This window comes from Neofelis nebulosa, chromosome 7, assembly GCF_028018385.1.
Source record: "Neofelis nebulosa isolate mNeoNeb1 chromosome 7, mNeoNeb1.pri, whole genome shotgun sequence".
NCBI classification, from domain to species: Eukaryota; Metazoa; Chordata; class Mammalia; order Carnivora; family Felidae; genus Neofelis; species Neofelis nebulosa.
Window position 1 is genome coordinate 7,425,687 of NC_080788.1, and position 12,973 is coordinate 7,438,659.

Sequence of the window (12,973 nt, forward strand, 5' to 3'; positions counted from 1 at the left end):
AGTTTCCAGAAGGAAGAAAGTCATGGGTAATACTGAGCAGGAGTAGCTGAACACTCTCAGTGCTGCAAGAGGACAGGAAAAGCTCCAAATGCAGAGTCCGAGGAAAGGAGTGGCCAGCTGCTTGACCTCTATTCTAGGAGGAGCTGGAAGAGCTCCTCTGGGGACAGACCCCTGGGGCTCCTGTTGTGTCTGATGGTGCTCTGCATCAGCGACCCTCAAATTCTGTGACACTCTAGAATCCCCAGAAATACCCCATGCCCAGGCTGTACCCCTGGGCGATGAAATCAGAATACTTGGGGAGGGGACCTGGGACCCAGCTGTCGTAAAGCTCCCTAACTGCATTCATTGGGGGGTCATGGTTGAGAACCGCTGATCAAAGGGACACACTGTTCCGACATTGGGGAAGGGGTGATCAGCCCATTCACTGCTTGTTCCAACAGAGAGAAGGCTGCTGGTCAATAAAGGGGCTCTTTGTTTTTTCTTTTTTTCCTTATTTATTTATTTATTTATTTAAGTATATGAAATTTATTGTCAAATTGGATTCCATACAACACCCAGTGCTCATCCCAAAAGATGCCCTTTTCAATACCCATCACCTACCCTCCCCTCCCTCCCACCCCCCATCAACCCTCAGTTTGTTCTCAGTTTTTTTTTTTTTAACGTTTATTTATTTTTGAGACGGAGAGAGACAGAGCATGAACAGGGGAGGGGCAGAGAGAGAGGGAGACAGAGAATCCGAAACAGGCTCCAGACTCTGAGCTGTCAGCACAGAGCCCGACGCGGGGCTCGAACTCACGGACCGTGAGATCATGACCTGAGCCGAAGTCGGACGCTTAACCGACTGAGCCACCCAGGCGCCCCTGTTCTCAGTTTTTAAGAGTCTCTTATGCTTTGGCTCTCTCCCACTCTAACCTCTCTCTCTTTTTTTTTCCTTCCCCTCAATAAGGGGGCTCTTTGGATACACCCCCTGGCCTGGGCCTTCATCACCTGGAAAGGTGGGCCAGTGTCTCCCTCCCTCATGGCCCTGTCTCCACCCTCCCTGCCTGTCCTCCACAGTCCTGAGCTGATCTTCCTAGGGATTGCCTCCAATCCTGTCACTCCAATCCCTGCCCTCCACTGCAGACCAAGAGCAGCTGTGGAGACTCTCCAACAGATCCCCATGCTTTTCTGTCTAGACGAATTTCTTCTCCTGGCCCTAATACTCTGGTCAAACTGAGGGTAGGAGTTCATCTTATTCTTCCTGCACCCCCTCTCCACCCCCAGTGCCTGGCCAGGGGACCCGTGCATAGATGCTCACATAAAGGGCTCCTTTTGCTGAACTGAGCGGTGTCTCTGGGCTGTAGAATGAAGGAAACATGATTTGTCCTTGCTGAGCTGTTCTGGCCACAGATGGCCTATTCTGAGGGGAAAAGGCAGATTATAAGTAGCTTGAAAGTTCAAGCATTTTTCTCAACCTACCATTTTTGGCCGTTATTTGTGTTGTATTTTGAACACGTTCAGCGTAAATATCTGTACTGATTTTGCTGATCATTAAAATAAAACATGTTCGTTAATAAGTCTTAAAAACCAGAAATATAGGGGCGCCTGGGTAGCTCAGTCAGTTAGGCGTCTGACATCAGCTCAGGTCATATTCTCGTTCGTGCGTTCGAGCCCCGCGTCAGGCTCTGTGCTGTCAGCTCAGAGCCCAGAACCTGCTTCGGATTCTGTGTCTCCCTCTCTCTCCGTCCCTCCCTTGCTTGCACTCTGTGTCTCTCAAAAATGAATAAACATTAAACAATTTTTTTTAATAAAGTAAAAAAAAACAAACAAACAAATCCAGAGATACATATGAAGTAGAAAGTAAATCTCTCTCTGTTACCCTGCCCAGGAATAACCATTGTCAACAGATCCATGTCTAAACTTGCTGACTTTTTGTTATCTGTGTAAACTCTTTCCTCCCTCAAGTGGGTCCACGCTCTGCATACCGCTTGTCATCAATGAACCATAGTCATGAATGTGCTTTCCAGTTGACACAAAACTCATCTCATGTAACCACTGTCTGATATTCCACCTCCCTTTGTTAAACCAGAGTCCCCTCTTGGTCGACTGTTACATTGTTCCCAACTCTAGCTGTTAAGTATCACTTGTAGTTTGTGAAAAAGTACATTCTAGAAATAATTCATGAAAAAAAAATGGGAACAAAAAGCAACAGCACTCACTCACTGTGTCTCACCCAACTATTTGGCCATAGTTACTTCTGGGCATATCTCTTCCCGTATGTTTTTGCTAAAACATTTTAGACTCAGGGTGTAGGCAATTTGGATCCTCCTTTGACACTCATTTCACCATGAACTTATACCATATTAGGAGTCAGTTGTCCTGACTGTTGGCTTTGGAAGCTGCTTTAGATTCCTTGAGGGGGCTGTACAGAGTTTTCTCAGTCCTTGCCCTGCTGCAGGGCATCTTGGTTGTGATGAACAGTCTGGTGAGGATGCTTCCATTCTCCTAAGATCTGTAATTATAATTCCTGGTCAGGGGTGCCTGGGTGGCTCAGTCAGTTAAGCATCCAACTTCTGCTCGGGTCACGATCTCACAGTTCATGAGTTTAAGCCCTGCGGTGGGCTCTGTGCTGACAGCTCAGAGCCTGGAGCCTGCTTGGGATTCTGTGTCTCCCTCTCTCTCTGCGCCTCTCACGCTCTGTCTCTCTCCCTGTCAAAAATAAATAAGCATTAAAAAAAATAATAATTCCTGGTCAGAGTGATGGTGCTCTCCTCCAAGATGCTTATCACCGGTTCTATGTTTCAGTAATTTCCTTCAATACCTGCCTCCCAAAGGGAAATACGTGTTCTAGAAGGTGTCTCTCTCTGTGTGCTTTCTCACCTACTCTCTCTTCTGTTGCTTCCTCCCCCGGCAGCTGCTCACCAGACCCAGTTAGAGGTTACTTCTTGAAGACCTTCCCTGACAAAGGAGCGCCTAGGCTTGCTGTCATCTGCTGTGTGTAGCCACATGGCCCCGTGCTTCCACACCCATTCTCTGTTTGACAGTGTGAATTACTCACCAATGGATCCTCAGTGGATGAAAGGGAGGGCAATGTGGGGGATGGGAGGAGGTTGGGGGCGAGGGCAAAAAGGAATGCCCGGTCCACCTCCCACAGATTGCCCTCTGGCTCCCTCCAGGCCCTCTGGTGCCTGGTGGAGGTAGACAGGAGGTCCATTCTAGCTCGCCCACCCCATCACACCTGCCCTCAGAACAGGCCCTCCCCCCACTCCACAGTGCTTGGGCTGCCAGACCCCAGGAGTTAGGTGGTGGATGGGGAGGAGGCTTGTGCTTGTGGGTGGCCAGGCCACCCCCCTCTTCCAGCCATCCCAGCTGCCCCCATATACAGGGGCCAGGAAGGACTGTTTGTTCAGTCTTCATAACAGAGGGGTGATTACCGGCGCTGGAGGGGAAGACCAGCCAGCCTTGGTCCCCTCACCTGATAGCCTCCCTAGGTTTTATTGAATCTCTGTGTCTCACAATTACCTGTAATTTCATTGCTTTCATGGGAAGAAGAGTGCTTTTCCCTGCAGCTAAGATTTTTCACCTTCCCTGGACTTTGCCTCCTCGGCCCCCAGCTTCTTCTCCTCATTTCCAACAAGCATCATGAACAATCCTTCCCCCCACCCCAGCTCTGCCCGCACCCCTACCCTGGCCACTCACTCCTCAGCCATTCTCCCACAGTTGTCCTGCCCCGAGAGAGAGAGGAGGGTGGGACAGGAAGGCCCTCAGGCCCTTCTGGGACCCCCAGCTTGAGGGACACACTCCATGGGGCTCTGTTCTGTGGCTGAAACAGATACTGAAACAGGAGAGAAGGTGCTGATGGTTTCTTACCTCTCTTTCCTCCCCAAAGACCTTCTTCTGACCCTGGATCTCAAGCACATCTAGAAGGAGGAGAGCAGTGGAGCTCAGGTTTGGCTTTACTCATTCATTCATTCATTCATTCATTCATTCACCATTTTAACAAATACTCGTTAGGACTCTAATATGTAGTAGGCAGTTGGCAATCAAGGACTACTTACTTAACACAGGCTTATTCAGCACAGTTCCCAGGTGAGGCGTGGCCATAGACATAATTTTAGGACATGGTAGCTGCCTTTGAGAAATTTCAAACCTGCCTGGACATAGAGACGGTTGTAGATTGAATAGCTGATCGGATCCAGCACTGTTGGAGGTAATACTGTTATCCTTGTTTCAGAGAGGAGACAAGTGAACCTCGGAGCCTGTAGCCCTCCCTCCTCTCACTGCCTGCTTTACCCTTTGTGATTCAGTACTGCCGAACCCGCAGACACCAGGTTCTTTTGCATTTCAGACCTTGGCCCCTGTGGTCCCCACGGCCTGGAACACCATCCCTGCCTCTCCTTCACCATCTTCTGTAGCATTCGTTTTCAGAGTGCTGAGCTGAGTGCCCATCTAGCCACCTTGCACAGACCTCTACTTGAGTGCTCACCGCATCATACAGAAATTAGCTGTGAGCGTGAGTGTCTTTCCAACTAGACGGTAGGCTTCTCCACGGCAGGACTTGTGACTCATTCGCCCCAGTCCTGCCACGTGCCACCCAGAGCCTGGTACAGAGCCAGAATTCTAGAAAGATCGGCTGAAAATAACAGATGGGTGAAGTCACTTGTCTAAAGTTGCACTGAGGGGCGCCTGGGTGGCGCAGTCGGTTAAGCGTCCGACTTCAGCCAGGTCACGATCTCGCGGTCCGTGAGTTCGAGCCCCGCGTCGGGCTCTGGGCTGATGGCTCGGAGCCTGGAGCCTGTTTCCGATTCTGTGTCTCCCTCTCTCTCTGCCCCTCCCCCGTTCATGCTCTGTCTCTCTCTGTCCCAAAACTAAAAATAAAAAAGGTTGAAAAAAAAATTAAAAAAATAAATAAATAAAGTTGCACTGCTAGCATGGGGTCAAAATGAGATTGGAACCACAGTTGTTGTTACTGTTAGGCGCCTTTATGTGAGTTAGGACAAAGCTCCCTCTCTGAGTGGATGGACTGCAAAAAGAGGCAAGCCTCTGCATGGACCAGTGAGAAAAAGACACTCCATCCCTGGCTGCTGCAGCTCTGTGCCAGGGTCCCAGCTTGGTTGAGCCAGAGCAAGGACAAGATTTCAGCCCCCTTCTTGCTGCCCAGGAGTCCCAGCTCAGACACAGCAAGGGATGGCCTGTTTAAACCCAGGGCAGTCCTCCTTCTTCTTTTTTTTTTTTTTTTTAATTTTTTTTAACGTTTATTTATTTTTGAGACAGAGAGAGACAGAGCATGAATGGGGGAGGGTCAGAGAGAGAGGGAGACACAGAATCGGAAACAGGCTCCAGGCTCTGAGCTGTCAGCACAGAGCCTGACACGGGGCTCGAACTCATGGACCGTGAGATCATGACCTGAGCCAAAGTCGGACACTTCACCAACTGAGCCACCCAGGTGCCCCAGGGCAGTCCTCCTTCTGAAGCCCATACTCTTCTCCTCTGCCAGTGAACAGGAGCAATTCTCCCTAAACATTTCTAAGTCAAAAGAAAACTCTAGTGTGTGTGTGTGTGTGTGTGTGTGTGTGTGTGAGAGAGAGAGAGAGAGAGAGAGAGAGAAAGAGAGAGAGAGAGTGATTTTTGGCCAGAGCAACCCTCATCCTGTTGCCTGAGCATAGGTACCCAAGACAGTGGGAAGATTGTCCAAGAAAGACAGGGCTGCAGGATCACCGAAGATAAAGAAAAACCACTGCTGGGACAGGAAGCATTTTGCTGAGAGCATGGAGGGAAGGTACATCTTCCAACAGTTGGTAAGAATTTGGATTTGGAATCTGAAGGCTGAGGAACTATAAGCAGAAACTGAGCATTTCCTGGAATTAGCAATAAAGGACTTAACTATAAAGATGTGAGCCTTGTAGGGCGAGAATAGAGTGGCAAATCTCAACGAGGGGCAAGTGAAACTGAGCCTCAGTTTCTGCATCTGTAAAGTGGGGATAACAATCTCTAAGTCCCAGGGGATCAATGACATAATGTAGGTGAAATGATTGGCATAGTAAGTATGTGCTACATGGCGACGGTGAGATGATCTTCATGAAAAGATTGATGATGATAATGATGGTGATAATACCATGGCGGCAGTGGTATAATACTTAGGGTAAGAAATGTGTGCCACTGAATATAGAGGTGAAAAGAGCGCAGCCAGCCTCTTCTAGAATGGGAGAAAGAACAAGAGCCTCTCATCCTGCTTTTGTTCCCATCTCCTCCTCTCGTGGCTAATGCACATACCGAGCAGAGTTGCTAAAAGCCCTGGCAGAAGAGCCACAGGAGGACTGAAGTGACCGGAGAGGAAGCTCTCAGGTCCTCCAGGCCCCCCTCCCTAGCACTCCATCATCCCACTCACTTGGGGACCTTGTGTGCACTAGGACTCCCAAGAGGGACAAAGGAGTACGGGCTGCCATGGGGGCTCAGGACTCAATGTTCTTCCTCGGCTGGGAGCACAGTGGGAGGGAGCGGCGGGCAATTAGAAGTTGGAACATCTGGGAGAGGCAGGCAGAAGGCTGCGGAAATATCACATGTGTCATCTGAGGCACTGCCCTGCATGTGCAGAAGGCTGGTATCAGCACTGGGCAAATCTTTATTGCATGCCCATATGCCTGCCACTGTGTTAGGCCTCTGGGATCAGTAGGTGCAAAACAGAAATGGTTCCTGTTTTCACGGTGATGACTTCAAACGTAGCCGGATCCAAATACTCTGTTAGTTTCTTCTTTTTTTTTTTTTTTTTTTAATTTTTTAATGTTTTTATTTATTTTTAAGACAGAGAGAGACAGAGCACGAGTGGGAGAGGGGCAGAGAGAGGGGGAGACACAGAATCCGAAACAGGCTCCAGGCTCTGAGCTGTCAGCACAGAGCCCGACGTGGGGCTCGAACTCAAGAACCGTGAGATCGTGACCTGAGCCGAAGTCGGATGCTCAACCGACTGAGCCACCCAGGCGCCCTCAGAGTGAATCTTCTGAGACACAAATCTGCTTAAGCTGTTCCTCTGCTCAGAGCCCTCCTGTTGCTCTTTATTTCATTCTGCATTGAAGGCAAGTCCTTGCAAAGACTCAGAAGGCAGTCCTAGTCTTGCTTCTGGTTGCCTCTTTAACATCAGACTCTGAGAGCAACAAAACGAAATCCACTTCCTGGAAAAGGTAGGGAGGAAACACAACCTTGGGCCTCCTTTACCCCTGGCAGATTTTCCTGGAAGCACAGTGTGACAGCCTCCCCACGTGGGACTCTGCATTAACTTGACAAACAGCAAGAATCAGTCATGGGAAGGCAGAGCCTTTTAAAGACATCCCTATAAATAGATATTAAATACAAGTTAAAAATTAAGGACCAGCCTCACACAGGGAGAAGGTGTTTGCAGTCTTACTAAAGGATCCATCTCCAGAATATATAAATAGTTCCTACAAATCAATAAGGAAAAGTATCCCAGGAGAAAAATGAGCCAAGGGTATGCAAAGGCAGGTCAGCGTAAAAGCATGAACGGCCAATAAACATCTGAAAAAACAAATTAGTCAACCTCATCAGTAATCAAGAAAATCTAAATTAAAACAATAAAATGTCATCTGCTGCTAATGTCATGGGCAAAACTAAGAAAGATTGATGACACATAGTACAGGTGAGGGTGCAGAGTAATGAGAATACAAACCGATACAACCTTTTTGTAATTAGCACTCTGACTTTTGAAATGCTAACTTTTCGGGGCGCCTGGGTGGCTCAGTCAGTTGAGCATCTGACTTCGGCCCATGTCACGATCTCACCGTTCTTGAGTGCCAGCCCCGCATGGGGCTCTGTACTGACAGCTCAGAGCCTGGAGCCTGCTTCGGATTCTGTGTCTCCCTCTCTCTCTCTGCCCCTCCCCGGCTCATGCTCTGTCTCTCTGTTTTTCTCCAAAAAAAAAAAAAAAAAAAAAAAAAAAAGATATGCTAACTTTTGACCTAGTAATTCTACTGTTTAATATATGTCTTGTATGTTTATGCTTGTGCCCTAAGGTATAGATAAAAGATTATTCATTGAGGCAGCTTATACAGGTGAAAATTGAAAGAACCCTAAATGCCCATAAATAGGAATATGGTTAAATGAAGGGCGTTCATAGTGTGGAAAGAGTTAGATCTCTAGGTGCTGACCTAGAACAATCTCAAAAATATTACTGACAAATGCAAAAGGCAAGTTGCAAAACGATACGCAAGGCAATATCCATTCGTGTTTAAAGAAAAAAGTGAAGCGAAATCCTATTTATAGATCTCTGATTGTTCATACATTTGTACCAATAATGCATAGAAAGGCCTGGAAGGATAGATGTGTAATTACGAGGTGGAAGGGGTGGGACTGAGGATGTGAAGGCGAGTTCCAGTTTTTACTCTCTTTTGACATCATTTGCCAGACTTTTACCAGAGAATTGTGTTTGTGTATTATTTTTGTAATTACAAGTTGTGCACAAATGCATTTGTATATTATTGGTTGATTTTACAAATTCATGTAAACATTAAGTCTCTTTTACACACACAATGGCTTTCCCACATCCAAACCCCCCAGTATACCCATTTCACGGATGGGAAAGCAGGCAGAGAGAAATGACTTGCCAAAGCCACACAACAAGCCAGTGGCGGGATTGCAGGATGAAGCGGATACTCACAGAGAAATTAGAGTGGTCAGCCTGGGGTAGGCACACGGAAGTAGGAAACAATCTTTATCTTCAAGGGCCTTACAGCCTCACTGATGATGAAAATTTGCAAGGTTCCAAGACAAGGTGGCCCAGCATGGTGAGAGCCAAATTACCACGTTAACACTGATGGAGACTAAATGCAGATGGTCCCAACTTACTATGGTTGGGCTCAAGATTTTTCAGCTTTACGACAGCGGGAAGGCAATATGCATTCGGTAGAAAGCACACGTCCGATTCTAACTTCTTGTTTTTTCCCAGGTCAGCGCCATGCCATACGATGCTCTCTGGTGGTGCTTAGCCATGGGACCACGAGGGTGAACAACCGATATTCTGACAACCATTCTGTGCCCAAATGACCATTATTCTGTTTTCGACTTTTAGCACAGTGTTCAACAAATGACATGAGGTAGTCAACACTTTATTATAAAGTAGGCTTTGTGTTAGATGATCTTACCCAGCTGTAGGCTAATGTAAGTGTTCTGAGCACGTGTAAAGTAGGCAAGGCTAAGCTATGCTGTCCAGTGCATTTTTGACTTATCATATTATCTTTTTTAAAATTTATTTTGAGAGAGAGAGAGAGAGAGAGGGAGAGAGAGATTGGGAGACAGAGAGTCCCAAGCAGGCTCCATACTCCCAGCGCAGAGCCTGATGTGGGGCTCGATCTCACGAACCATGAGATCACGACCCAAGCCAAAATCAAGAGTCAGATGCTTAACTGACCAAGACACCCAGGTTACCCTCAACTTATATTTTCAACTCATGATGGGTTTATCTGGATGTAACACCACTAAAAGTCATGGAAGATGTGCCAGGCAGAGTGTTGAGAGCTTTAAATGCAATACTTAATTTTATTTCCTGCTGACCTTATAATATAGGTACTACAATTACTATCCCCATTTTACAGATGGGAAAACTGAGGTGCAGATAGATTAAGTGAGTAAGTAGGAAGTACTGGAGGTCAAATGAAACCAGTTTCACTGCAACCTAACACCCCCTTTTTCTCTTGGGGAAAACTTATATGCCAGAGGTCAGCAGAGAAAAGAAGGCAAGGCCCTATTGTCCTGTTGTCCCTATGCAGTGTTATGCTAGGGACAGGGCACTAGGAGTCCACATTCCAGGGGAAGGGAATTCCTTCTATTGCTCTGTCTTCATGTAGGCAAAGCCTGAGAGTAAGCTTATCAGTGAAGACAGACACAGGCTGTCTGGATGCCAGACAGGGTGGAGGGGACTTTTACTCTCTGCTGTTGTTGGTGTTGTTATGGGAAATTTCCAACATATACAAAAGTGGAGGGAAAACTGTGATGAACTCAATGTCCAAGAATGCTTTTGGTCTAAACTCTGTCCCACAGGGAAGGCTTTCCTGGAAGAAATAAGAGGAGCTCCAGAAAGTCCTGCCTTCTCCATGGTGGGGGGGAATGGATAGGGAGGGCTGTGGAGGGGCGGGGGGGGGGGGGAGGTTGGGCTGACCCCTGAAGAGGGGCTGAATAGAGAAGGGGAAGGCCTGCAGCCCACTCACAGCTGTCTCTACAGACCACCCCAGCCACGGAGCTGGGGACGACCTGAAGGTTAGAGCTCCTCCCACTTGTTTTTCAACTTGAGATATAATGTGCATGCCATAGAATTCACCATTTAAAAATGTACAGTTCAAGGGCGACTGGGTGGCTTAGTCGGTTAAACGTCTGACTTCAGCCCCGGGTGATGATCTCACGGTTTGTGGGTTTGAGCCCTGCGTTCAGCTCTGTGCTGACAGCTCAGACCCCGGAGCCTGTTTTGGATTCTGTGTCTGCCTCTCTCTCTCTGCCCCTCCCCTACTCATGCTCTGTCTCTCCCTCTCTCAAATATAAATAAACATAAAAAAATAAGAATGTACAATTCAGTGGTTTTGAGTATACTCACAGAGATGTGCAACCAACACCCCCATCTAATTCCAGTACATTTTCATCACCCTGTAAAGAAACCCTGTATTTATCAGCAAAATTCCCATATTCCCCTCTTTCTTCAGCCCCCAGCAACCACTAATTTACTTTCTATTTTCAGGGATTCTGGATTTTTCATATACGTGGAGTCAGGCAATATGTGGCCTTTTATGTCTGGCTTCTTTCACTTAGTATAATATTTTCAAGGTCCATTGATGTCATAGCACATATCAGCACTCCAATCCTTTCATGACTAATCTTCCATCGTATAGATATACCACCTTTGGTTTATCCACCCATCCATTCATGGACCTTTGAGATGTTTCCACTTTGTAGCTATCATGAATAACATTGCTATGAACATTTGTATACAAGTTTTTATGAGGACATGTTTTTATCTCTCTTGATCATATATCTAAAGGAAGTATTTCTAGGTCATACAGGAACTCCGTGTTTAAGTTCTTAAGAAACTGCTGAACTATTTTCCACAATGGCTGTAGCATTTATTTCCACCAGCAGTATAAGAGAATTCCCATTTTCTGCATCTTCATTAATATTTATTTTCCTTTTTGAAAATTATAGCTGTCCTAATGGCTGAGGAATGGTATCTCACTATGGTTTTGATTTGTATTTCCCTGGTGACTAATGACGTTGAGCAGCTTTTCACGTGTTTGTTGGCCATTTGTATATTTTCTTTGAAGAAATATCTGTTTGGGTCCTTTGCCTGCTTTTCAACTGGTTTGTCTTTTTGTTGTTGAGTGGCAAGGGTTTTTTTAAGAAATATTTTTGATGCTGTACCCTGATCAGACATATGATTTGCAAATATTTTCTCCCATTCAGCAGATTGTCTTTTCACTTTCTCATAAGTGTCTTTTGAAGCACAAACATTTTAAAATTTTAATGAAGCTCAATTTATCTATGTTTTTCCTTTGGTTGCTTGTGCTTTTGGTGTTATACCTAAGAAACTGTTGCCTAAGCCAAGGTCATAAAGAATTATGCGTATGTTTCCTTCTAAGAGTTTCATAGATTGGCCTTTATATTTAAGTCTTGGTATATTTGGAATTGGTTTTTGTAGATGGTGTGAGGTGTGAAGCTTCTTTTGAGTTATTCTTCAACACCTGCTGCCAGGGAAGCTCCTAATTTTAATTACCAGGCTCAGCACAGAGGCAGCAGGCCCCAAACATTTCCATCTGGGTAGCACTGGATAGTTTAAACTACATTCTCTTATGTGATCTCTCTAATAATCAAGTCAGATAATTACCCGATTTTATTTTGTTTTTTTTTTAAATGTTTATTTTATTTTTGAGAGAGAGGGAGAGCGAGAGCAAGTAGGGGAGGGAAAGAGGCAGAGAATCCCAAGCAGGCTCTGTGCTGTCAGCACAGAGCCCGATGCAGGGCTCGAACCCACAAACCGTGAGATCATGACTGAAGCCAAAGTTGGATGCTTAACCGAGTGGGCCGCCCAGGCACCCCTCCCCAATTTTAGGTGTAAGAATACAGACTTGGAGAAGTCTGAATCAGAATTTGGTACTAGAGTCAGAATTTGGTACTAGAGGAGATAACCCTGGAAGAGGGGAGAGGGGCGATGGAAATCCCGGGTCATGGTCTCAGTTCTTCCGCTTGTGTTTGTATGAACTTGTACAAGTCAGGTACCTGTTGGGGTCTCAACTGCATCATGGGTGGGCAAGGGAGTTGATCTTGGGTAATTAGAATAATACTTTAATGAGCACCTACCACATTCCAGGCTCTGTGCAGGCCGCTTTAAGTATACCACCTCTAATCTTTCCAATAACCTTACTAGGCAGGCAACTCTTCCTTTCCCAGAAGAGAAAATGAAAACTGTGCAGTCAGTACCTGAGAACACAGTCTGGAAATGTCAAGGCTGGACAGAGAACCCAGCCTGTTTCCTCTCTGCTACCTACCCTTCCTGAGTCTGTGTGCTTATCTGTAAAGGTTAATTAACGTTCCTTCCTCCTACGATTGCTGTGAGCAATGTGGGCAGAGCCCTTCATTCGTGGACTGAATCCTTACTGGGCACTTACAAGACGCTAAACCCAGCTGTAGGTGAGGATAGAACAGAAAACAAGACAAAATCCCTGCTCTCATGGAGTTGACATTCTAGAAGGGGGAAGGGAAACAGAACAAGGAAAGAAATTTACACACACACATCAGGTAATATCAGACAGTGATGAGTGCTAACAGAAAACAGCGGGTGGCAGTGGAGTGAAAGCAGCCAGGAAGCCATCAGGTGACTCATGCACAGAGGACTGAATGATCCAAAGGAGGCAGAGAGGGAAATCTGGGAGCAGACTCTCCAAGTAGAGGTTATGGGACTAGGTTAGTGCAAGAAGCTTCTCTGTACTTCCACTCTGTGCCAGCA

The 12,973-nt window shown here is 46.4% G+C and overlaps 1 protein-coding gene across 2 annotated transcripts in view; it reads left to right on the forward strand.

Annotated features, from left to right (window-relative positions):
• Positions 1–2,899: 2,899 nt before the first annotated feature.
• Positions 2,900–12,973, forward strand: part of DET1 (DET1 partner of COP1 E3 ubiquitin ligase) — a 68,492-nt gene continuing 58,418 nt past the window's right edge. Inside the window, exons 1-3 of one of the 2 annotated variants that reach the window (XM_058736637.1) lie at positions 2,900–3,024; positions 3,869–3,927; positions 8,936–9,083. In XM_058736637.1, the coding sequence (XP_058592620.1) occupies positions 9,079–9,083 (5 nt within the window). In that variant the 5' untranslated portion in view covers positions 2,900–3,024; positions 3,869–3,927; positions 8,936–9,078. The remainder of the gene's footprint in view (positions 3,025–3,868; positions 3,928–8,935; positions 9,084–12,973) is intronic. The other variant, XM_058736632.1, reaches the window with a different exon arrangement.